Source organism: Rousettus aegyptiacus, unplaced genomic scaffold (genome assembly GCF_014176215.1).
Source record: "Rousettus aegyptiacus isolate mRouAeg1 unplaced genomic scaffold, mRouAeg1.p scaffold_m13_p_1, whole genome shotgun sequence".
Classification (NCBI taxonomy): domain Eukaryota; kingdom Metazoa; phylum Chordata; class Mammalia; order Chiroptera; family Pteropodidae; genus Rousettus; species Rousettus aegyptiacus.
The window spans coordinates 63,797,715-63,824,478 of NW_023416284.1; the positions used below are offsets into that span (position 1 = coordinate 63,797,715).

Below are 26,764 nucleotides of genomic sequence, written 5' to 3' on the forward strand. Positions count from 1 at the left end.
TAATAATGACCTATTATCCTTGTCAGAGTACTAGACAGTTCCTGGAGCTTCATTTCTGTTGTGTGAGCAACTGGCATAGGACAGATGATTATACTGTCTGATAAATGTGTATAATCATTGAAGACACTGGTTGATGATACTATCATTAAATTGTCATGAGCTTAGCAAAGAGACAAACATCTCTACCACATCAACCTATCAGAGATATTTATAACTGCAAAAACATCCAAGCACAATATTAATGTAGATAACTAAAACTTCTCTCTCTCTCTCTCTCTCATACACACACATACATGCACACACACACCCCTCAAAATTCAGCCATTAGGAGTGAAGAGTCTCCAGGAAGGAGTTGGAAGGGGGTAAAACCTGGCCCTTCAGTCAGGAGTTCTGGACGCTAGTCTCATCTCTCTGAGCCTCAGTTTATTTCATTTAAAAAATGGAGATCCTGTATTTACTGACTATCTCACAATATTATTATGAGTACTAATACTTTAAAACATACTAAATACAAGGATTTTAATAATAATAGATTTCATCTTCTTGTACAAAGTTGCTCTTGGTATATTTCAGATTTTACACAGGTTTTACTTTTTAAAAAAATATTGTGGTGAAATACGTGGCAACCATTCTACCTTCTATCTTTATGGATTTGACTACTTAAGTACTTCATATAAGTGGAATTCTACAGTATGTGTCTTTTTGTGACTAGCTTACTTCACTCAGCATAATGCCCGCAAGGTTCATCCATGTCGTAGCACATGTAATAATTCCCTTCCTCTTTAAGGCTGAATAATATTCCATTGTATATATATTTATATATGTATATTTGCGTGTGTGTGTGTGTGTATCTATCTATCTATCTATCTATCTATCTATCTACCTATAAAACATTTTGTTTATCCATTTATCCATTAATAGACACCTGGGTTGCTTCTAGTTTTTGGCTTTTGTGAATAATGCTGCCATGAACATGGGTATACAAGTATCTCTCTGAGATTCTGCTTTAAATTCTTTTGAATATATAACAAAAGTGAACTTGCTATATAACATGGTAATTCTATTTTTAATATTTTGAGGAACCACCATATTTTTTATAGTGACTGTACCATTTTACACTCCCACCAACAGTGCATAATTTCTCCACACTCATCAACACTAATTTTCTGTTTTATTATTTTTTTTTAATAGCAGTCATTGGTCATCCTTGTGGGTGTAAGATGGTATACATTGGTTTACTTTTTAATATAATGTTATACAAGACCCATTATCCAATATTATGAAAGTTTTCACATTTGAAATAACTTTTATTTTTTTTAACCATAGATTAGATACTAACTTGTCAAGTGTATTGGCAACTATAGTAGGAAGTGATTTAGGAGCTTTTCTGACATCTGAATTATGGTTTTTTTTTTAGTGAATATGTGCCCCTCCAAATTATTTATATGTTTATATATAACTCATACATACATATAAGTGGTACATATGTAGTGATATATACGCAAACCTTCTTAGTTTGTAAATATATACATGTATATATATATACATGTATATATATATATACTTGTAAATATATATATCACATATATATTTACAAAACTTCTTAGATCTATCAATCAGTCTTATTCTAGAGAATAAGAATCTTTGGAAACCTGATAAACATGCAGTTACTTGAGTCTCATCTCCAGTGATTCTAATTTAAGTTGGTCTTTATCAGGCCCAGAGGTCAGTATTTTGGTGATTCTAGAGAGCAACCAGTGTGGTGAACGCACTGCTAACCTATATCCATTCCATGCCATTTTAAATTCGTTACTTCCTTATTCTTCAAATTGTGTGTTTTTGGTCATCAGCATTATCACTTGAGATCTCAGAAATTCAGAATCTCAGGCTCCACCCCAGACCTAATGAATCATAATTTGCAGTTTCTTGAGATCTGCAGGTAATGCCTATGCTCATTAAAGTTTGAGGTTTCCTCAGTGGAGTTGGAGAGGAGTTGTTCACCATCATCCACACATTCTTCCTTTTCAAATACAGTTCACCTGTAACGTGAACCAGTTTCCACTTGAAATAGGCAAGGATTGATAAAGTTCATTTCGACCCTGTTGCAGGCGGATGGCAGCTCGAGTCAACTCAGTACTATTACTCAGGGGATGGCAGCTGAGTCCCCATTGCATGCATCTATCTTCGCTGCTGTCATCCCTGCTGCTGGTGCTGCAGTCGGTCCCTGCCTAAGCCATCCCCCAAATCAACTCCTAGGTGAGGCATAGATGTGTTCACTTGCCTCAACAGAGATAGCAAAAGTTGTGGCTAGGCTGCCTACTATATTCAGCAGGCACCATGTCACCTCTCCATCTCTAATGAGCAAATGGAAGGCCCCACTTCTGGCCTTTGGCTCTCTTTGGGATGCATGTGTTCCTCACCTTCATTACAGTGAACTCTGCTGAACCACCTCTTAGATCCTCAGGTCATGTTTCAGTTGCAAGGCAAAAAAACACACCAGGCTCTAATAAGTGATGTATTCTCGAATCTTAGTGGTCACTTAGCACAGGCTCCTGTCTACAGTGGAATCTCTTCAATGAAGTGGTTGTCTTCTCTGTGCTTAAACATCTTTAGAGATGGAAGTAAAGCCCCACAGTTGACTTACACTGACATTGTTCTCGAATAAAACCTTAAAAAAAATTCAAGCTGCTAAGAGTACCCCATACTCTGTTTATAAAATTTGTTATTGGACTAAAGTAAAAGACTAGAATTTTTGTGGGCAAATTTTGTATTATTCGATTTGGTCTGTTGTTTCAGCTATATGAGAATTTTTTGAATCCTAAGTTTGTGACTCAGTATTTTTTCATTGATTACCATGTTGCAGATGTTAGCATAAAAGTCATTAGTGAAAATGTTGAACAATTTAGGGCTTAGAAAACAGCCTCTAAGTTATCCCTGCTGGAAAACTTCCTCTGGATTTATACTATTTCTTTATACTATTTCTTAGCACTATTTGGATTATTTAACAAGTTAAAAATCCTCTTACCTATTAAAAAACCAGCCCACAGTTCTTTCACAAGGATATCATGAGATTCGTGGCCATGCTGAAATCACAATATTCTTAGTCTATAAAATTCCTCTGATTTCCACTCTACAGCTCATTAGGAAAAGGAAAATGATTAGGTCGGTATGACTTAGTCTTACTGAAACTTAACTATTTTTAGAGCTTGCTATTTACTTGGAAACTGATAAAACTATCTTTAATATACTTAGTTCTAGTTTTATTATTTACTTATACTATTCTTTTTTCACAATTTCTTAAAGATTTCAGACATCATTTCAACTATTTAGTCTATAAAATAGACTATAAAATAATAATGATAAAATGAAGAGCTAATGTTCGAGTATTTATTATTTGCCAGGTGGTGTTTAAAGTGCTTTATATTGCATTGTCACCCTAGCTCTCTGAGGTATATGCTATTATCCAAATTTTATAGGTGAAGAAAAACTGAAATATAGAGCTGTTAAGTAACTTGTTAGAAGACCAAATAGACTCTAGGTCTATCTCATTCTAAAACCTGTTTTTTCAATCAATATATTACCTTTCTTTGGGATTCAGAGGCTCATATGTGTAATCTTGGACAAGTTGAGCTCCAATTCCTTCTTATCAACATTTATTTCATCTTTTCCAGTCAACTCTGATGAACTTTCTTCTTACCCAGAGAGAAAGGTAGTAAAACAGGAGTGGAGAAGTTCTGCTTCCTCATTGCTGTTACATTTCAACTTTGAAGTAGGTGATGGTACCATTTCTTAGGCTTTAATCTTTTTAATTGAAAATAGGAGTAGTAAGAATTAGATAATAGAATAATGCATATGTTCCTTTATGTGATATGAGTGCTCCTTAGCACAGCGGATGTTAATATTATCACTATTCAACTTCTTGGCTCCTGTAAGAGTTTGATCAGCTGCCCAAAGCTCATTCCCAGCCTATTAGTCCAAGGGCATATCCAGAGCTTGTGACTACAGGTGTAGACACTTCATTTTCTACAGGCTTTGTGAACATCCTCCTAATTCTTCAAGTCTATCGCTCTTATTTAACTTTGAGCACAGAATAGAGTTCTAGTTGATTAAAAGACATTGTTTATGTTTGTAAATCTCTTTTTAGAAAATGTCTTTAGGTTTTAAAAACCTTGGAGAGGGAAATTCATTCATGAAAGGACTGGTTTCTTCCCATATTTAGGAACCCTAACATTCCATTTCTCAAAAGGTTTGAAAATAAATAGGAGTAAAAGAAATTTGTGACAAATAAAAGTGAAAGCAAGAGCTTCAGCTGCAGTGCCTACCTGGTTTATGGTCATAGCTGTCTTGGATTATAAACACAGTTTAGGAAAGTCATTTCAATCCAAGTATAAGGACATCAATATTGCTCTGTCAATATAGCCATGAGCCCAAAGGTGGTGTACTAGTTTCTATTGCTGCTGTAAAAAATGACTATAGACTTAGTGGCTTAAAACAATGCAACTTTATTACCTTAGAGCTCTGGAGGTGAAAAGCCCAGAAATCAGTCTCACTGGGCTAAGATCAGTGTCGTTTGATTTTGAAATCCAGGGCTACAGTTCTTCTGGAGGCTCTGGCGGGAATCCATTGCCTTGTCGTTTCCAGCTTCCAAAGGTTGCCCACATTCCTTGACTTGTGGCCCCTTTCTCCATATTCGAAGGTAGAAGTGCAACATCTTCAAAATTGCCTCCCTCTCTCTTTCTCTCTGACCTTTGCTTCTATCCTCACATTGCTTTCTCTCACTCTCCTGCCTCCTTCCTCCTTCACTTTCACACTTGTGAAAACACTGGGCCCACTTGGATAATCCAGGATAATCTCCCCATCTCAAGGTCTTTAACTTCACATCTGCAAAGTCCCTTTTGCCATATAATGTAACACAATCACATATTTGGGGATTAATACATGGACACCTTTGGGGTTCTAATTTTGTCTACCACAGGTGTGGAGTGTACTTTCCTTCCTTAGTCATACGGCTCAGATATTATCAGTCCTAATTTATATTTGCAGTCAATACTTCAAACGGGACAAGTTGGCATTCAGAGAAGCTGAAGTTAATCAAACAAAAAGCAGGTATCAGCATGCACTTTATCACATCAGCAAGAGAATCAAAACAGTATGATAGTAAATTTGACTTCTTGTCATGTTGAATTCTTCTTTCAGTGCTAGTTATCAGAAAGAGGCAGTATTGTTATAATGTAATTTATATAGTGCTTTCCCCTGAGTGATGAATAGAATATTCCTCAGTACCCTCAGAGAATTAGTCTCTCTATCTCTTTTATCCCAGCTCAGCCACTTCAGCAATATAATATGCAGCAATATAATATCTGTGTGCAAGAAATAAATCAGACTCACTAAATTTAAGGATATTCACTTAAAGAAAGTCCTTCTGGAGTTCCTTTTTCTATTTTTTTCTCATTCAAAAATGTTCTTGGGTACTATAGAGTCATTGACCCACATTAGATTAATTAGGTCAATTAGCATTTATATAGTAATTACCACTCAGATGGCTTTGAATAATTCCCTTTTAATAAAGATGTACCTTGAAAAAAGATTATCAACTTAAATTCCTGCCACATAGTAGCATTAAGAAAACATGCGTTTAGCAATTTTTTCTGCAGTGTGGCTTTAGGTAAAGCAATGATATTGGGTAGAAAAGCTTAAAGACTTTACCTTGATGAGTTGATTATTCACATTCACACACTGTTAAAAGCCGCATAGGTATTTTCCATTCAGACAGGCTATTGGTAACCCTAAAGGCTGTGCCTAACTTGGAACCACTCTCTGGTCTTCTGACCTGTCAATATTAATTCCCACTGGACCCGGCACCTACCCTAAGACTCTCACCAGCCATCAGCGTTATCTGAAACTTTTTGCTCTCTACTTCTGTCCTTCAATCACACCCCTGTATTTTATCTTAATATTGACAATAGCTACCACTTAATGAAGTATTTGCCAGGTTCCAGACATTTCACACTCATTACTCTTAATTGTTACCTTGAGTTAACTCACTAACAAATATTTGTTGAAATACTTGCTCTAGATACTAGAGATATAGCCAAGTAGATATCTTTACTCCGTGTAATAGTTGAGGAAATTGAGACAGAGATGCTCAGTGACCAGCCCGAAGCTCTGCAGCGCATGGGTTTGGACAAAACCAAGAGCCTGACTGGCTCCCTGGCTCTGCTCCGCCCACCCACCAGGCTGGGACTGTGGTATTGGAACTACCGTCTCATTGGGTAGCTGCGTTGAATACTCATTTAACTTGGCGGCATAAAGTTGCCAATAAACTCAAGAACCTTCAAGAAAAATTAAAACACACTTAAGGAATGAGATTGGAAAATAGAAAACTCAATAACTTGGAATACAAGTCCCACTATTTGTAATTAAAGGCTTTAATTTTTTTTTAACTTCAGGATTCTGATGCATACACAAGCGCAAAAAAGTCGATGTAGTACTTAAGCGAATACCTGTAAGTGAAAAGCGGGATAATTCTAGATGCATTCTTTTCCGCTTTCTTTGCTGTCATTCATCCGGTCCCTGATGTTTAGATCAGAGGAAGGCAGTGCTAAATTGCCAGTTATGCATCGACATTAACATGTTTGGTAATCTTCAATCTCTCACTGAACAGAATGGACTCTGTGAGTGAATTTACTCCATTGCTGAAATCTGGACACTTGACTGGATGCCTGGAATATGGAGATAATTTTGTTCCTGTTTGTTGGTTTGTTTTTTAAGCGTTTCAAGTTTTAGAACCTTGTAAGAATCAGAAAGTTTCATATGGGAACATTAAATATTTCTGAAGGGCAATTTGACAATGTTTCAATAATAATAATTTAAATGTACATTTCTAGCAAAGGACAAATAAAAATAGGAATGCTCATCGCAACATTAGTTGTAAAAAAACCTGGAAACAATCTAAATATATATCAATAGGGTAGTCATTGAATTATACACATCCATGCATGTACTACACAAAAAATGATTATGTATATAAATATTATAATGTATTGTTAAATGAAAATAAAGAGTAAAACAGATTATAATCTCACTTTACAGTGTGTGTGTGTGTGTGTGTGTGTGTGTGTGTGTAACTGGATGGCTATATTCCAAAATATGCTAACTCTGATTATCATTAAATAGAGGGATTGAGGAAGCTGTGATCTTAACTTCTTTGTACAACTCTGTATTATCTGAGATTTCTTTTTTTTAGTCCCATTTCTTAGATCACCCGAATCACCACCCCACTGACAACTATTCTAATATGTTTGTTGTAAATCTTTTTAGTTTGTATGTATTCCTATAAAATGTATTTCTCATTTTGTACAGGTATTTTAAATATAGTTTCACATCCTGTTTCTTACATGTTTCATCTAGTAATGTGTTTTTTAAATCTGTTGCTTTGTACACTAGTCTATTGCATATAACTGCTGATTTATTCTTATAGCATAGGAATTATAAATAAGCATATGATACTTTCATAATCAGAAAAAGTCCAATTAAGCCCTTTTATTGTGAAGAAAAGAAATAATTGTTCTCCTGACAAAAGAGCATAAAGCCATTAATTACATAATTTTGTCAATGCAAATACTATCCAAATGGAGAAATAATTATTACACTGGTGGTTCTATTTTACTAAACATTTCTCCTTTAGAAAAATGTTTGGACACATGAAACTCTTTCCTATAAGTATAGAAAATTCAAAGAGAAAAGAGACTCTATGAAGACTCTAAAAATGCTTGACATATTAGAAGCCAAGAATTTCAAATAATAAAGTTATTTTGCAAGTGAAAAGTAGTGAAATGAAGTTAATACAATGTGTTCTCACTATATATTAAAAACGAAATTAAAATCATTTAAAATAAAAGAAATATGGCATTACAATGCAAACGGAAATGAGGAAAATCCCAAAAGGATAGGAAACGGTTGATGGACAGCACAGGAAAATGAAAAGACAATCAGAGGAAGTAATAAAGCCTATTGGGACAAACCTGAAATTTCTATATTGAAAGTTCATAATTTTTAACATAAAAATCTAATAATAACTGCTAATCCCTTTCCTTTCTTTAAACTTTAAGGATAAAAATAGAACATCAAGGGTAACTTTATTCAATCATAAATTTATAAGATAGATATTATACACTCTCAGTAAAGATCTGTTTTAACTTTTAAACTTTTCTTCAAAACAATATATTCCTAGATGAGAGGTATGAAAAAGATCACATATACATTATGGGGGAAAATGGCATGATGAGAGTGATATGTCAAGCAGATGTTACTGAAGTACGATGATCTGAGAAAAAGTCACAAAGAACTGTGTTTCTTCTCTTTCTTATTCAGGCTAGTGTTCACTGATAGCAGCAGAGAAGCTCTATAATACAGCACTGGCAGATAAAACCAAATTGCTTTTACTAAGAGTATTTTGTTGAAAACAGGGCCTCCTTTTTTCTTCTCTCTCTCTCTCCAAAATATTGTGTTTCAAAATGAAGTCATTGACCTAGGCAAGATAAACCAATAATCTTCAGGGACCCAGAGACAGCTCAGAAGAGCAAATTAAAGTATCAAAGCTTAAATGTGAAAATCAAAAACCAAGAGCGTTCAGATGGTACAGGGCTAAATGGGAAGCAGAGATGTCTACTAATGTTGTAAGTGACCTGCAGAGGGGAAAGGCCTAGCACAATGAGCATATAATCTAAAAAGGTTATAGCAGTCCTGCTTCTCTAGAAACGAGTTAAACTGGAGACTGAGACTGGGATGTGTCTTGGCTAAGAGCCCTCTCAAATTTGCCTTAAATTCTCCCACAGAAACACTCTAAAGATTAGGAAAAGCATGGACTTTCATGATTTGATGTAGTGAATATTTCATTCATTTCTAGGCAGAATGGCATAATAATTATGCAAAAGATTGTTGAATCACACAAAGTTCAAGCTTTGTGTCCTTTTGCAATTTATTCAGTTACATCATGTATAAAATATATACATAGTAAGAGAATTTACTTCATAGAACTATCGAAAGGATTAAACTAAATATGCCATCTGTGGGGTTTAGGACAAGATCTGTATTTATTAGTGTTAGTATAGGTAGTAGTTATGGTAGAAAGTTTTTTTTAAAAAAGGAGGTTTACCATTTGAGCAACTACCTGACTAGCTGATGAATCTCCGTTTTCCACTTTTCATTGTTTTTGGATTATGTTCATCCTTTTTTGTTTTTTTTTTAAATGCAGACTTCATCGAGTTGATCTTTTGATAATTTGCAACCAACCTGGATAATTTGTACTGCTAATGTTTTAATAAACTTGAAATAAGAAAAAAAATTATAGTAAATTTTTACTTTAAATTTTTTTTTTAAATTCTAAATGATAAAATATTAGGTTTCCAAACTGATCAACACAGAAACTTAAAAAACTTAAAAAACAAACCAAATCAATGACTTCACTATGTGTGTAGTTTCTAAAGAATTGAAGCCACCTACTATCATAAGGAAGTACTTTATGCAAAATGCTAATGACAGCTGAATTTTAATTCCTTTTTAAAATAAAATTTATAGCTACAACATATAATATGTGAGTACAGATTTATGCACATTGCTTAAAATCTTTCAGAATTCTATGGGGTTTGGCTTTTGTTTTGCTGAAGTATGTAGGGATTTTTAAGGCATATGTTAGGTTATGGAAAGGTTTCAGAATTGAAATGTAAAAAGAAGTAAGACAAAGATTGCTCTTCTGAATTGTTTTTATCATCTCAATTAAAACAAAACTCATCTAAGTGCCTCTCAAGCTGTATTAAGAAAAAATCCATTTGATAATTTACACAGTTGGTGAAGAAAACAACCTCTGTGGAAAGGCAATTAAACAAGAGTTATCATCACTATATTACGTTTAAGATAGGAAATACATGTGCAGGAAACCAAGTAATAATCATTACTCTTGTTTTCTGGAATGGATTCTCTAAAAATTCTAACATTGCCCCCTTTCCTTTCCACTATAAACAAGTGCTTCTCACACTTTAATGTGCATATAATCACCTGGGGATCTTGTTAAAATGCAGATTCAGACTCTGAAAGTCTAGAGTGAGGCCTGAGACCTAACCAGAGCTGTTACTGGGTTACTACTATTCAGATGATGAGTAGCAAAGCCTTTAACTACTGCAGCCGGGAGTTGAAATGCCAAAAGAAATGCCAGGGTTTTCCTTTATGTTTTGTTTGTTCCACTAACTAAAACTCATCCTGAAATTATTATCTTATTAGCTTAATTCTAAGTTTAGCTTAGTTTACTCCTCTTTGCCCTAACTTGTCTTCACTGGTACCTTCTCTATTTCCACGAAAGTGAAAGTTCTTAAATATAGACACTATTTTTTAGGTTGCCATAGGTAAATGTTATCCATGTAATCCATAGGCTAGGGGTCCTCAAAAAGTGGCCCCCTACTGTACTTGATGAGGGTGTTATCTAGCAATGGGGACATGGTAAAGAGACTCTGCATGACTCTACTAAGGAGTAAGTTGTGTCATTATCTAATAATTCGGCAATTGTTTATATTTGGTTTTAGAATGTATTATAATAGAATATGCAGAAAATTTATTTTCTAATTACATTTTACTTAAGATACTATTAGATTTGTATGCTCTGACCATAAACCAACTAAGAATGTTGATGAGGAGTGTTGGGGATAGAGGGGATCTGTGTGAAAGTATGATGTATACATAGGAGGGAGGTGTAGGATAAATATTTTTCCATGGTTGATACATTTGTGGAGTCAAGAGTTTATTTGTCAAGTCCCATGAAACTTAGTGCAACTCAAATATGACAAATGAATATTATATTATTTCATCCATACTGGCTTATTTAAAGTGCTATTAGGATACTTTTTAGCACAAACGACTACTATATTTTGAGCACATATTATGCATCCGTTCCTAAACCAAGAGCTTCCTGTGAAGTGGCTTATTAAATTCTCACTCCATACCTATGAGGCAGGTGCTATTATGTCACATTACAGGTGAGAAAGTTAGTCTATTAAGGACCTTATCAATTGAAAAAAAAAATCTCTTGAAAAAATTTAACCCGACAAATATTTTTGTAAAAAACTCTGTTGTATGGTTCATTTTATGTGAAAAAATATACACAATATATTTTAAAAATTAACTTACAAAATAGGAAACCATAGGGTCATTATTCACTTCATGGAAAGAATACTCTTTTACATTGTCAGTATATGAAGCAGGGTTTTGAGTTACATATATTTAACACACACAATTTTCTAGGTAAACTCTTGCATGAAGTAATCATGTCTATTATAAAACTGTTGATTTGACTTTTTCCTTTTTTGATTACTTAGGAAGTGAACCTACTATCTACCCAAGTGTTTCCAAAACTGGCCTGATCATAAAGAATGACCTGGAGTGTTTGCTGAAATTATAGATTTCCCAGTCCCTTCCCAATATTCCTTGGAGATTCTGAATCAGTAGCTCTGAGGTAAGAGCTAGGAATTTGTATATTTAATATTTTACCCAGATATTTCTTTTGATCAAACATTAGACTGCTAAGTAGAGCTCAGGTTTTTTACCTTAGCATTTAATGTCCTTCACAGCTTGGCTGTAATGTACATTTCAAACATCTACAACATTAACTTATGTTTAAAATTATCTATTCATTATTGTCCAAATACATACTTTTCTTTCTTGGAGCTTTGTTCAAGCTGTTCCCTCTGCCTAGAATGTCCTTCTCTCACATATTTGTCCATCAAGAACTTATTCGTCTTTCAAGGCTCATCTCCAATTTTAACTTCTCTCTAAAGGCTTCCCTGAGCTCATGGTCAGTATTATGTTCTCTCTCCTATGAATTCCCACAGCTCTTTAAACCTCTATTGCAGTGATTTCCAAAGTGTGATCCCTGGACCAGTATATCATCAGCATCACTTGGGAACCTGACGGGAAAGCAAATTCTCAGGTTATACTCCAGACCTACTGAGTCAGAGCTCTGAGTATGGCACCCATCAATCTGTATTCAAACAAGCCCTTTGACTCCAGTACACTTTGAAGATTGAGAATCACTTTTCTAATGTATTCTATATTTTATTATTGCTTTATTATATGTCTTAATTTCTCTACCAGAATGTAAACTCCATGAGAGCAAAAATGGTGCTTTCATCATCTGCATCTTTTGCAGTACCAAGCACGGTGCTTTTCACTTAGTAGATCACAGTAAGTCTTATTGAATTGCTATTCGGTGTCAAAATCTATGTATGTAAGATGAGCAGATTGTAGTTCACCAATTTTTCATTTTAATGGTATTTAATTACCTTTAAAGATTATACCGTGATTGATTCAGATGCAGAAACACACTAATTGTAAAGATGACTAAAATGAAAGAGCTGGTTACCCTTATTTCTCCACGCAGAGACAAGGCCTCTTAATTCTGCTTTAGGTTTTTCCTCTAGGCTTAGTACATACGATGCCTCATAAACATTTACTAATAATAAAAATAACAACCTCATCTGGAACTTTTCTTCTCTTGTCTCTAAGGCTTTTATGCTTAAAGAAAAATTTCTAAAATTTAACTGGGCTTCAACTTCATAACGTCTCTATAAATAAATTACATAGTAAATACTGCTTAGTATGTCTAGTAAACATTGCTTAGTATGCCTATCTACTATTTATCAATAAATGAATTTGAGATATATTTCATTGGAAAATAAAGTGAAATAGCTTCTGCTAAAGTAAAAGTCAATGTAACAGTTTTAAGAATTCACTATGTTGAAAAACAAGCTAAAAGAAGGCAATAATTTGTATTGATTAATGTTTAATTTATTGTTGTTTGAACTTATATAACGGACTCAGACAGCCACTGGATTCTTAAAAATCTTAGTAAAACAAAAAAATATTGGTGAATAATCCATATAATAGATTCACTGACTAGTATTATTTTGCTTTCATAGAATACCTTTCTTCTTGTTAAAAAATAAAAATAAAATCATAAATTGGTTGTCAAAATCCAAAAAATCCAATTAATAACCGAATAATTATTTCTAAATACAATTTATCAGCTTACTTAAATAAAACCACTATAAAAGTGCTTTTCACAGTTACAATATAATGGCAAAATACATAAGTTCAAATATTTTATTGTAAAAAAGTTAACAAAACCGATCAAATAGAAGAGAAAAAAGGTAGAATTATAATCTACTTTTTAAAAATAAAAAAGCATGCTTTGTATTCGGTTGCCTTTGTATTTTGTCTTATTAATATAAGAAGTTTTTTGTTTTTTGTTTTTAGAAAATACCATCAAATATTCCCAGAAAAGACTTCATTTCATCAGCTTCATCTTCAGGATGATACCTACTGGGGGATAAAGGCAAACATAAAAATAATTATGATTGTAACAATTTATTTTAAAGTACACAATAAATAATGTAATAACAAGTATAAAATGGATAAACTTGAATATTGCTGAGAGGTTAATACATCAGCTGAACTTCAATATGCATGACCTTGTGGGAAGTCTGTGAGGGAAAATTAGACTTCATAAACTGTTAAAGGTAGGGACTAAGTCTCTTAGATATTTTTTTATATGTATTGGAAAATAATGTCATTTAATCAATATGAGAACGGGTCTATAACTTATTCAAGAAGGAGGGGGAAACTGCTACAGTTAGCCATGAAAATGACCAACAGTTAGGGCACTGATTAGACTTAATCTGACTTTTTTTTCCCCATTGAAACTTGTAGAATTGTGAAAGAACAGATTTGCTAAAATACAACTTGAACTTTTGAAAAATTAGCTGATCTCATTTGGATTTTTTAAGTGACTTTACCCTTTATGTTATCATACTGCATTCAAATCAGTAAAAAAAAAAAAAAAAAAAAAAAAAACCCAACACCTCAATATAATGGTTTAATAGTATCAAACATACATGTCCTCAAAAATTGGGACATTTGATATTATAAATTATAGTAAGGAGTTTAGCTCACTAGGGGTTTAATATTTCAGTATCTTTAAGGAAATAAAATGTTTAGGTTCTGATTTTTAAAATGAACCAAGGAAAAGAATGTTGAGTTTTTCCATAAAAAGTTTTTATTGGTATATCTTGAAATGTCTTTAAGGAATTCTTACCTGTAATCAATTTTGTTTTTACACTCACTGCTTCTAAAAAAGAAATCCACATTCTTAACAAAATTTGAAGAATCTGATCTTTTTTCAGAGTGAGTAAAGCATAGCTTTTCAATCTCTGGTGATAGACTTTGTTTCCTTTGTTGTAAATGGACCTATATTTTGAGGTTAAAAAAACAGCAATCATTGAAAATTTAACTTTCATGTAGAATTTAAAACAGAAATAAAGAAGTGCATCTTCTTACAATATTTGCATTTCCAGCTTGTTGAGGTAATTTTGTCATAGAGGATGCACTGAACCTGGATGTAGCAGAATTTGACCGATAAACATCTGGCTTCTCACTTGATGAAAGAAAACTAAAAATCAAAATTAATTAATTGTAAAATATGGCAGGTAAGATAAACAAACCATTCCAATTTAGATTAATTTAGATTAGTGGTTCTTTAGAGAATATGATTAAAGTTTATCATATTTATCACCATAAAAATTAATGCTATTTCTTAGACTCATGGACAACTTGGTATATCTCCTTTCTTTTAAACAAAACAATTTATATATTCAAAATTGGATAAGAATATTATTTTTTAAGGACCTAGATAAATAATCATTCAACAATTTTCTTTGAAATTGGATCTTATGCTTAATTGTCTATCACATAGCAGTCTGTAAATATTTTCTAAATCTTACTTGCTTAATTTTTAATCTCCTTTCCCTATTCTGGTATCACTGCAGGTAGACATCTCTAGTTATTTTTCTATGTGTAACTAACTGTATACTAGAATTCACCTTTAATCTTCTGTATTAAATTAATCCATTAAAAATGTGTATTATTCACTTCCACATACCAGATATTGTGCTAGGAGCTGGGTGTAAAGTGGTAAACAAATCTTTAGGGAGTTACGATCTAGTGGAGGAGCAGGCAATGAGTAAATAATAACTATACATAATTATAAATCCTGAAGTAATATAAAGGAAATTAATTGAGTAATATTATAGGAAACAACAGTGTGGAGGCATAAACTCACTTGAAAAATGGTTGTGAATGCTTCTCTCAGGAGGTGACAATTTAAGCTGACATTAATAGGCTAAAATGTGACTGCCATGCAAGGAGTAATAAGCCGTGGGTAGGAGTAGGGAAGAATCACATATACTGATGGGATCTTTTTGTGTTTGATTAAGAGCAAAAAATTAAAATAGTAAACAGGTGTAAGAAAAGCATGCCTCCTTTCCACTCCACATTCTCAGGCCCTGTAGGCCTTCTTCCCATTGGTAACTTCTGACACCAGTTTCTCAGAGTCTTCTCAATAAGTTTCCTTTTTAAACCCACTTATTTTCTGTAGGCCACTTTTAAACTCTCCCAAAATTATTTATAGTTTTCTAGAGGTGTGGTGCACAAAACTGTTCATGCGTGCTTTTTTTTTTTTTTTTTTTTTCCCTTAAATGCCTACAGCACCCAGTATTCCTAGGTGGTCTCCCATCCGGGCCCAACCCTGCTTAGCTTCCAAGATCAGACAAGATCAGGCAGGGTGGCATGGCCATAGTGTTCATGTGCTTTTTTTTATCTTTCTACTTCCTACCTAATTTTGCTTCTCTTTGTTCCTCTTTGATGCTTCTAATGAGTTTATTCTATAGGACTCAGAGTTAGAACCAATAAATGGAAATAACAACATTATTTCCATTTTGGAGCATTTTGGAGTGAGTTCCTGGTCAGTGGAGCTTTCTTGGTAGAGATGGCATGATGACTTGCCAGTAATGCTGGATGGTGATTCAAGAATCCAGTGATGGGGAGATTAAATGACACTTAAATTAAGCCCCCTTCAGCTCTAAAATTCTCAAATCTATGTTTCTTTGATGCTGATGATCAGTAAAATGAGTAAATAATAGCAAACATACAAAAATACACTGCAAATTTAATATATTTTTTTAACACAGGAGAAATAATAAATAATTCTTCAGTAAGTAGGACCCTAAATAAAAAGTTGTCAGAATTTCTTCCCTTTGGGAAATTTTTGGCTGTGGCTATAATTTCTCTCCCTTGACTTCTAAATAAGTCCAATATTCAAATATATTTTGCATTTCTGCAAAAATATTTCAAGTTGAACATTTCTAAAATTATTGCTTCCTTTCCCAAATGTCTTATGTATTTTATATTCTCAGGTAACATCTCCATCTACCCACTTGCCCTTTTATTCTTCCCTCTTCCTCAATTACCATATCCTATCAACTGCTAACTCTATCTGTGTTATCTATGAAATACTTCAAAATTGCGACTCCACCTCTCAGTTTTTACCACCTCAGCCCTAGTTTGGGCCCATCATAGATTTTCTTAAATCGGACACCATGCCACTGGTGTGGTTCCACCCTCTACAATTCATTCTACATATCATTTCATATCACTACATTTCATTCTACAAATCATTAGAATGATTTTTTTTTCCCTGATCAAACTGATTATTTGGTGCTTAATGAATTATCTTGGATGACTCCTCACTGCCTACTATGGAGGCCAAAAACTAGAGGCCTCTAGGCTATATCTGGCCTATAGACATTATTATTATCATTTTTGGAGGAGGAATGCTACAGACTTGACCACATTTTTAAGAATCAGCTGTTAAAATTTAAAAGTCAGAAGATGTCATATAAAATTTTAGATTCCTAGTTTTTTCTTTTTTGAAAATCAGAATATTTGACAACACTAAAATTCATTTTCTGCACAGCAACAACTTGTTGGAGCTGAGTAGTAGTTGCTCTCTTTAGATGGGACACTCTACAGTTGGCCTTGGCCCACCAAGTCTGAAAGTCAGTTCGAATCTATAACCCCTGACCTACTAGATTCTGTACAGATGTTTAAGTATAGCACTCAAGGCTCTTTACAATCAGACCTCATCAATCTCAGCCTTAAGTCTGTGGCCACACAGACCATACTTTACTGACTCTTTGAACATGGATGACTTTTCAAGCCTTATCTCTTTACATATATTCCTCCTACTTGGAATGCCTTACTGAACTATTCAATTTTCGAGTCTTGTGAAAAATGAAGATTCCTGGGCTCCAGCCCCAAAGACCCTGATTCAGTAAGTTTAATGTGAGGCCTAAGAATGTGCATTTTAAATATCACCCTTTAGATGATTCTGATGCACTTTGAGACACACGACTCTAAGAATTAAGAGGGTTTCATTTGGCTAATACACTTACAGGTACTCTGACATCTTGAGTTGATGCCCATTTCCAATTATGTGTCAGGAAATACAAAGTTGTAAAAAGTTGTATATGGATATTCCAAACCTAAGTACTGAAACTTGCCTGTTTGACATTTCTCGTTGGAATTTGCTCTTTGACTCTTGGAGGGATAGCTCACTTCCCCCGGTACTTGAACTCAAAGTATTTCCAAATCCTATATAAAGAGAAAAAATTTTGAAATAAAATGCCAGGAAATTGCTGAATGGAGGAGCATTTTGCAAATTCTATAAAGGCTCTCCAACAGATATAACCTTAAGGAAGAATTAAATAATTATTCTCAATAATCAAATTTAATTTACATAGAGAAATAAGAGAGTAAAGCTAAAAAAGTAAAAACACAAAACATGCAGGTTAGTTTATTAGTCATTATATTCAAAGGTCCCCAAATCATATTTATTGTTTGTTTGTTTTTTTATAATTTGCATAAATGAGTATGTCACTCATTCAATATTTTAAATGGTCTACACATAATTAAGTTCACTAAAAGTGCTCTATACATGGGGGGAAATGACATTTATTATGACTGATTTTCCCATTGGATTAGGCTACCTCAAAAGATCAGTAGAAATTGCCTTTTAATTTGCAGTACTTTTAATTTTAAGGTGCGGACAAGTAGTTTTATCTGGTGATATAGGAAATTGTGCCTACTGACTCTCTCATATCATAGATTTTCCTGGCCTATTTTGTGAAGGTGGTCAAATCCTACTCCTTCTGGAAGTAGTATTAGCTCTTTAGGTAATTCTTGAAGCCCTGAAACAATATTCCAATGTCTAACTGCTTCCCTTAGAAAGCTCTTAAAAAGGGAACTGGGGTAGTACATTAAAGGGCAACTATAATTCTGAGGGCACGATTTCCTTCTGGCAGCCATCATGGGAGACAGTGTCTCCATCTCACTGTCTTGTCATACACCTATCAAGATTTTCACTTCTCTGTTTTAGTGAAAGAATTAAGTCCCATTATCCAATACAGGAGAAACTAATCCTTTCCTATTTATTATTTATATCTGAAAAGTCAACACGTCTACTAGAAATAAAAGTTATATTTTCTCTGCCAGCAGATGAATACTTTTAAAAAGGAAATATTTTTGTCTTTTACAAACATTGGCAGACCATGTACGATCTTAGAATGGAGAGCTGGATATTTAGTATGTTTAATGAGGAAAAATTCAATAAATAATAGGGTCTTTAAAAAAAAGGAAGGAGGGAGCAATAGAATAGAAAAAGCTCATTAGCTATACCATCATTATGGAATAACCTTCACCTCTGTCTTTAGGGGAAAGAAATGCTGTTTGTGGAAGGGTCACATTTTCAGTTTTGCTAAAAATTATAATCTTAACAAACCAAAGCTAGTTAAACAAGCACATTAAAAAGACAAAGAAAATTCATCTCAGAAACTGAACTGAAAAATATTTAAAGAAATTCTCGTGAAATTATTTCATGCTAAAATACAATTTTACCTGATATTTTTGTCTTCTTATTATCAAATGGAAGGCTAGTAACGTCTCTTAAGTTTTCATCATCAAAATCATCCCAAACTTCATTTCCCAAGTCAAAGTTCACATTCAATACTTCCGAAAATGGAGAGTTGCTATTATCAGCATCCATCAAATTCTGGTTCCCAGGTTCATTAAGATTTCTGTTAAACAGCCCTGTTCGAAGAGCTTTCTCATTTGAAGTTGTAGAATAATTCCATCTAGAAAAATCTGTCATGTATATGCATAAAAGAGTGTATGGCATAAGAATCATTATTTATTGATAAATGAAACAAATCTTTCAACTACTAAACAGAGGTCTTGAGTAACAGTTTTCAAAAATATTGGTCAAGCATTGTTGAATACTATGTTCAACCAATTCTTTTTACTAAATTATACATACTGATAGTTGGACTAAACTTAATTTTCAATGAATTCTTTTAGACTGAATTAATTTCCCTCTTAATTCCTACATGAGAATAACTCTACTTGATTATAACAGCTTCGATTATAATAGCTTGAAAAATTTTCTCCCTCCCTCTAGCTATTCTCTCTACAAGTTAATCATATTTTTTGAAATATATTTGTCCAAAATATATCCTAATTTTTCTCCTGCTAAAAATCCTGTGTTATCCATTGCTTAAAGCCTGGGCTTAGAGCCAGACTTCCTGGGTGAAAATTCCACCTTTCTCATTTACTAATTCTATGATCTTAGACAAGTAATTTAAAGTCTCTGAGCCTAGTTTTCTCTTCTGCAAATAGGGAATGATAATAGTACCTATGACATAAAATTATTATGGGGACTAAGTGCCTTCTCTTGTGCAGTTTTCCATGACAGTGTGCTAATAAATGTTTAATAACTGTTTCTCAAAAATATGCATATTACACATATATAAGTTTATTATATGCATTAAATGTACTTATTATATGTAAAGGATATGTAGTACACAATTCACATATAATATACAGCATGCTTCATTGTAAATTCCATATATCTAATTAATTCTCACTGAATGTTTTCATTGAGATCTATGGTTGCAACTGATAAATGAATGTAGTTCTCACATGAATGCTATTTAATATTTTTGTTGACTTTAAAAAGTAAGATGAAAGTAAAATACCAAAGACGTATATTGGGACTTCACCCATTCATCCACTGGCTTAAACAACTTCTTTGCTGAATTAGATAATAGTTTTCAAATATTAGAATATTCTCTTTTTTTTTTTGTGCTATTCACAGTGTAATGGCTACAGACACAACACACTGTTAAATTTAATCTGCATTATTAACAATTTATCACTTTCTTAATTCTAAACAATAAACAAAACAAATCAAACTCTGATTTGTAGTGTTTGCTGATTTCCATAGTATAAACACTCCCACTGTAGTTGATTTTAGGCCACCATCATGACATTACTGAATGCAAACTTGAGAAGAAATGCATAATAGCACCCCATTAGATAATATTCTTACTATATAGATACAAATATAGATGCAAATAATCTCAAGAACACAGATAATAAAATGTGGAATAAATAGGACGTGATTAGTTTTGACTATTTATAGCCTCTGTTTTAAATATTTTAACTGAAAGTTAATATAATTAAACTTTTAACAACAGTTGAAAGATTTCCCAAAATTTAATAATAATCTCTCACAAGCCAGTACAAGTTTGCTCCAATAAACTACTATTTCCTTCACTTTAAATATCTTCAACCCTCTTCTTTACCTATCCAAATCCTACTTTATCTTTCAATTATACTTATAATGCCAGTTCACATTATTCTACTTTTATATATTGATATATATTTGCAATATAATACGTAGGTATAAAATACAACAGGAATACGAAGGGAACAGGACCTAAACCTAGAATGGAAGTCAAAGTAGACGCCTCTAGGATGGTAACATGGTAAGATGGTAATGCGAGAATTTGAGTTTGATGGAACTGTGATTTTGGAACAGGGCAAGAAATACAGTCAAGATGTTCCATGAAGGCAGAACAACATGTGAAGTCACAGCAGTATGAAAGACCAGAGAACATTTGGAGAACTATACATTTTCAGAATTTCTGGAACACAAAATAGGAGAAGGCAAAGCCCATTGAGATTACACAGGCAGTTAAGTGTCAGATTATGTTGAAGCTTGTTTGTCATGTTAAGGAATTCACTTCGTTTTTCTTATAGGCAACAAATACCTATTGAAAATATTTTAGCAAGATATTTACATGGTCAGATATGCCTGTTAGATAATTTTGAAGAATTATGGATTAGAGGATAATAAGACTGGAAGAAAAAAGTAAGAAAGCCATTGCAATAAGTAAGAGACAATGAATGCCTCAGCTAGAGTATCAGCAGAAGATATAGAGAGGAAAAAATAGATAGAGATGTTGAGGTAAAATACATAGGACTTGGTAATTAATTACGTGTGAGGTGAAATATTTAGGCTGACTCTTTCCTGCCTTTAGCAGCTTGGGGGAAAAAAAAAAAAGAGGGTTCTTTCACTGAGTTAAGGGGGAAAAAAAAGGAGCAGAGTGAGGTGTAGAGAAGATAGAAAAAGTTCAGATGCTGACATGTTAATTTTTAAGTAGATATATCCAGAAAGGTGATATGTGTAAATGGAGCAAGGGCTAGAAAGAAAGATCTAGATGGGAGTATAGATTCAGAAATCATCCGATGATAGCTAGTAATTGAAGACACCGGCTTGGGTGATATTGTCTAAGAAAGGTTTATAAAGCAAGAAGAATATAGAAGCAAAAAAAAAAAAAAAAAAAAAGGAAAAGAAAGAGAAAAAAAAGAATCCTTTTGCAACATTAACAGGAACAAAAGTACAAACAGTTCAAGAAGTGGTAGGAAATTCAATAGAGTGTTTACTGAAACTAAAGGAGAGAATTCTAAAAGTAAGGAAAGAACAGATATGTCAAATACTGCAAAGATCAAAGAAAATAAAACGTTGAAGAGCTCACTGAATTCAGCATTTAGGAGGTCTCTAAATGGCCTAAGCAAAAGCAGTTTCAAAGGAGTCATGGAGGACCCAAATTTCAGTGAATGAAGAGTGACCAGGAAGTAAGGAAGTGAGCAGCGAGTATGAATTGCTCTTTCAAGTATTTTTGTTTCAGTGGGAAAACAAGAGATAGAGGGTGTAAAGATTACTGATGCTGTTTTTCATCTGCCTAGCATGCTTTCCCTTCTTTTAGTAGAAATATCTTTCAAGTCCTTTGGGAAACTACTTCCACCATTCCATGCAATCATGGTGAGGATGTCATTCATGATACCCTGGCTTCTGCAGGGCCACAGAGGTGGAAGACGTAACCCAATCTCCAGGCTCCAAGGATTAATCAAAGGGTGAGTACTAGACTCAAATGAGGCCGGTCAGAATGAACTCTGCTCTGCCAAAGCTAACAGGGAAAACTGCATTTTTTACTAAGGCTGCTAAACTGAAAAGATGTGAGTTAGGGGCAAACTGCCATGGGAGAAAGCCTGTTTAAAAAAATAAAGCTAATTAGTACCCAGAATATCTAAAAAATGGATAGAAAGCCAGAGGTATAATAAGATCATTTGAGTGCCTGGCTCTAGAGAGATTAAAGTCAGATACATAACGTGACTTTTTAGCTTACATGAGACAATCAGTTTCCTTTTTTTGGCTTAACTCACTTTGAGTAGAATTTCTGTCACTTACAATCAAAAAGGTAGGGACATGAAGCTGAAGAAAGAAAAGACTTGAGTATATGCTGAAGAGAATATGGGAAAGAGAAGGATAAATGGTCTCCTAAAGTCCCAGGAAAGGCAGGACTGGAAACACTAAGATTACAGGTGGAGGGCTTAACCTTGAATAAAATAAAAGATCATTCTTCTTTTAAGACAAATAGAAAGTTAAGGACAAAAACAGAGAAATATGTAGTTGTGGGGTGAAAAGCTGAAAGAGTCATACACTATAGGTTCAATTTTCAATTCTCCACTGATAAGTAAAAGTCAATTTCATTTTACAGAAATGGCATTGGACTGGGAATCAAGAGATATGGACTCTATTTCTGGCCCTGACCCTGCCATTAATTAGATATGTGATTTTGAGCAAATCATTTAATCTCTCAGAGTCTTGGCTTCCTTCACTGTAAAATGAGAATTTGCAAAAAGGTCTCTTCAGATTTAAATTTTGTAATTCAACATGCTTTCTCATATAAATTCTGACCTTTTTCTTCTTGCAATTGGAATACAGATGATAAAAATTTCTATATTTTCTTAAAAACATTCTCAAGAACAGTATTTGAATACATTAAAAGTATGTATTGTCACCAGATTAACATGTAAAAAATATAATATACCCAATTACTAATAATAATAGTACCAAATACTATGATAAGAGCTTAACATACATTATCTCATTTAATCCTAAAATTTGCTAACCAGACGAGTATACTGAGATAAAATGGTAAGTATAATATGAAAGGTTACACAACAACTAAATGGCAGAGCTAGAGTCTGAACCTAGACAGATTGTTCCTAGATCCAGTGAATTTAACTACTATACAGTTCCTTCTTTAAAAAAAAAGAAAAAAAATAATAATAAAACAAAGAATAAAAAGTGGGCTCATTCAGTAAAACAGGGATAGAGTTATTATTGGAGGTTAAAGTATCTAGATGAGACTTTCATATAATATAAATTTGATTTGGAATAGTGGGTGGGAAAGAAATAAAAATAGAAAAACTATGTGAAAACAACATGAAAGTAAGCAGAGGGAAGAATAAAGTCTGGTATGGAGAAGGGCAGCGAATAGAGCAGCAGTACAAGGAGTAAGGTAGAGGACTATAGGTTGAGGGGAGATAAAAACGAGACAATCTTAGACATTCTATGCATTTTGTAATGATATTCAGGCTTTGAACAAGTTGAATAAATGCTCTGATACTCTAGATGAGATAAGAGCACTTTACTTGATCTTATACTGGGCTTAATGGTGGCCGTGGTGTCATAAGAAGTGGTGGGTACTCCAGACCTTGCCTGCCTAAGATCTTAAATTATGATTAGAGGAAGCATAAAGTGACAGCTTGATGGAAAGAGTGGCAATAGATGCCAAGGCCACATATACGAAATTTTTTCATAAAACCCCAAGCTTACCACTTCTACATACAGCTACTTGAACAAACAACTCTATGGCCAGGATTATTTCTCACACATTTTAACAGACTGGTTATTAATAGCATGACCCAGAGAAATGATGCTATTAATGAATGACAGGATCCAGGGTAATGATGAACCAAGCACAATGCTGAAAAGTTTATTTGTATTGTTTCATTAATTTAATGACAGATATAGATAAAAAGCAAATCTAGATTATACACCAGCTATAACCTACAAACTAGGTTATAGTCTTATATTATCATAGAAATTTTAAGAATCATAGGTTTTAGAGATATTAAAGGTCAGTCTTATCTCTTAATCTTAAAGATAAGACTAAGGCCCAAAGAGAGAAAATAATTTTCCCAAGGTCTTTCAGCTATTTTGTAAAACTGAACTAATTTTATAAACAAAATTATTTTCAATAATTCTAAAGATATATAAAAGTAATAGTTCATTGTTTTAATATCTTTTGTAGCCAAAGATCCCTTATTTTCCCAGCTTTTCCTTCTATTGTCTTTAAATAGCCAACACTACGTAGGGAAGAGATTTTTTAAAAAATTTGTAACAGATATAGCAAGACCATCTGAAATAACGGACCAAAGAATTTGAAATTGGTTCAATAACCCAAGATAAAAATGTTGCCAAGTTAATAATCATAATAATTTAAGATGTTGGTTTTTCATTAATATTATTTGTCAGTCCAAAATAATGATAAATCATATTCTCTCTCAAGTCAGTATCAACAGTAATTTACCTTTGTCTTGATATTCATATGGTTCTTGTTGAACATTTACACAGATTTCATGCTGATCCCTCTGTTCCATTATAGAAAATTCAGGTATGTTTAAATATTCTGGCCTTTATAAAGATAAATAAAACCATAATAATTTAATGAAAATATTAAAATCAATCTGACTTTGGAAAATACTTATTTGTATAAATGAAAAAAAAAATGGTTCACCATTCAACACTTCTATGATAAACTATACTAGCCTGGGTAGTAAAGGGTAAAAAATAGGTGTTTAATGAAAGTGACAGATACTTAATCATCTTTACATACCCCCAATATGTAGATACCTGCTATCTGTGTAGAGCCTTAAAAGTCTATTGCTAATGCTACTTCCTGTTAGATAAAAAAGCTAGAATCTCTTGAAGTGGTGTTGGTATCTGTACTGATTGATCGGTGGCTGTTCTGTATTGGTTAAATATATTAAATGTCATCCCTACATATAAAATTCCCTTATCTAGAATGGAAATGACATATGCTATTGCCTTCTAGACATCATAATATAGGTAAAGAACACTGAATTATCATCTAGGGCCTTCTGTTTATTAACTAGGAATATGGGCTTTGGTTATTTCATCTATAAAATGGAATAAAAATATCTCATTTTATGAGCCAGTTTGTTGTTAAGGGCAAAAGATATATAAGATATAAAAGTAAAAATTTTCAATTATAAAGCATTTTATAAATCTGAGGTATTATTAATACAGAGTGGGCCCCTAAATGGAAAATACTAGACTTTGTATACCAACATGAATTCTTTTTTTAAAAGTATATTGTCACCTGTTAAGTTTAGGAGGCAGAGAGAAGCTGAGGGCATGACATAGGATGGGTAGTTTCCAAAGGAAGAGATTAGTCAATGAATGTTAAAGTATTCTTCTATAACTGTAGAGTTCTAAGTAAATTTAGGGTATGAAAGATAATGAAACTCTTACGATATCATTACTTTTTATGGTATTAAATTGTGATGCGATCGTAGCTACTGACCACCTTTCTTTGAATAAGTGATTATTTGGAGGAACAGAGAGCTTATAATAATCTTTTACTTTACATATTAATATTATATTTGTACCTTGATATACTGAGAAGAGAAGGTTTTGGAGTAAAACCAAATTCTTTAAGGTCCACACTTGGAGATTTATTCATTTGCATCTATTAATGAAAAAAAAGATAAAAGTTCAACTACCAATTTCACACCAATACCTTTTAACACACGGGGCAAACAACAAATTCCTCCTGGTACATAAATCCAAAGCGCAGTTAATTATGAGTAAATCACACTAGTTCTCAACTCAAATCTTCTTCGCAGGCTCTTCTTAAATGTTGATGTTCTTCAGGGTTCTTTACTAGGCCTTCAAGAACTCTTTTCACTCTGTACATTCTCAATCAGGTTTCTTCTGCTCCCATGGCTTCAATTATCATCTACATGCAAATAACTCTCAAATCTATACTTCTAGCTCAGCTCTCTTTCCCGATTTTCTGTTACATCCACCTGCCACTAAAACACCTTGGGCTAGAGATCTTGCAGGCTTCTAAATTCAGTATTTCCAAAAATGAACTTATCATGTCTCTACTCTTCTAAACTTGCTTTTTCTTTAGTCTCTACTCTAGGGAGGCCCCACTTTTTCCCCAGTTGCTTGAGTCAGAAAGCTGGGAGCCATCTTTAACTACTCCTCCTTCTTCTGCCCTCATAACCAATTAAGCACCAAGCAAACTCATTCTATCTCTGAAAAATATTTTAAACACAGCCACTTTCCTCCACTGCAACTTTCACTACACTAGACTAGGGCATCATCCTGCTTGGATTATTGTAAAACTGACCTAATGAGTCCTTGTGTTCCTTTTGTAATCCATTCTCTACATTGCATCCATAATGAATTTTATGAAATCCAATTCTGATCATGTCAATGATTAAAGCCCTTCAGTGACTTCCCAATACTTTCAGAATAAAGTCTTAAGTCTTAAAATAGAAAAAAAAGTGTTCATGATCTAGCTCCTACTTACTTCATTGTCTG

At 33.4% G+C, this 26,764-nt stretch overlaps 1 protein-coding gene across 1 annotated transcript in view; it reads right to left on the reverse strand.

The window, feature by feature from the left end:
• Positions 1-13,249: 13,249 nt before the first annotated feature.
• The window catches only part of HFM1 (helicase for meiosis 1), a 78,224-nt gene continuing 64,709 nt past the window's right edge, over positions 13,250-26,764 (reverse strand). Inside the window, exons 33-39 of the mRNA XM_016134295.2 lie at positions 25,822-25,901; positions 24,720-24,823; positions 18,835-19,080; positions 17,442-17,532; positions 14,383-14,494; positions 14,141-14,292; positions 13,250-13,368 (exon numbers count right to left, since the gene is read on the reverse strand). Coding sequence (XP_015989781.2) covers positions 13,299-13,368; positions 14,141-14,292; positions 14,383-14,494; positions 17,442-17,532; positions 18,835-19,080; positions 24,720-24,823; positions 25,822-25,901 — 855 coding nt within the window. The 3' untranslated portion in view covers positions 13,250-13,298. The remainder of the gene's footprint in view (positions 13,369-14,140; positions 14,293-14,382; positions 14,495-17,441; positions 17,533-18,834; positions 19,081-24,719; positions 24,824-25,821; positions 25,902-26,764) is intronic.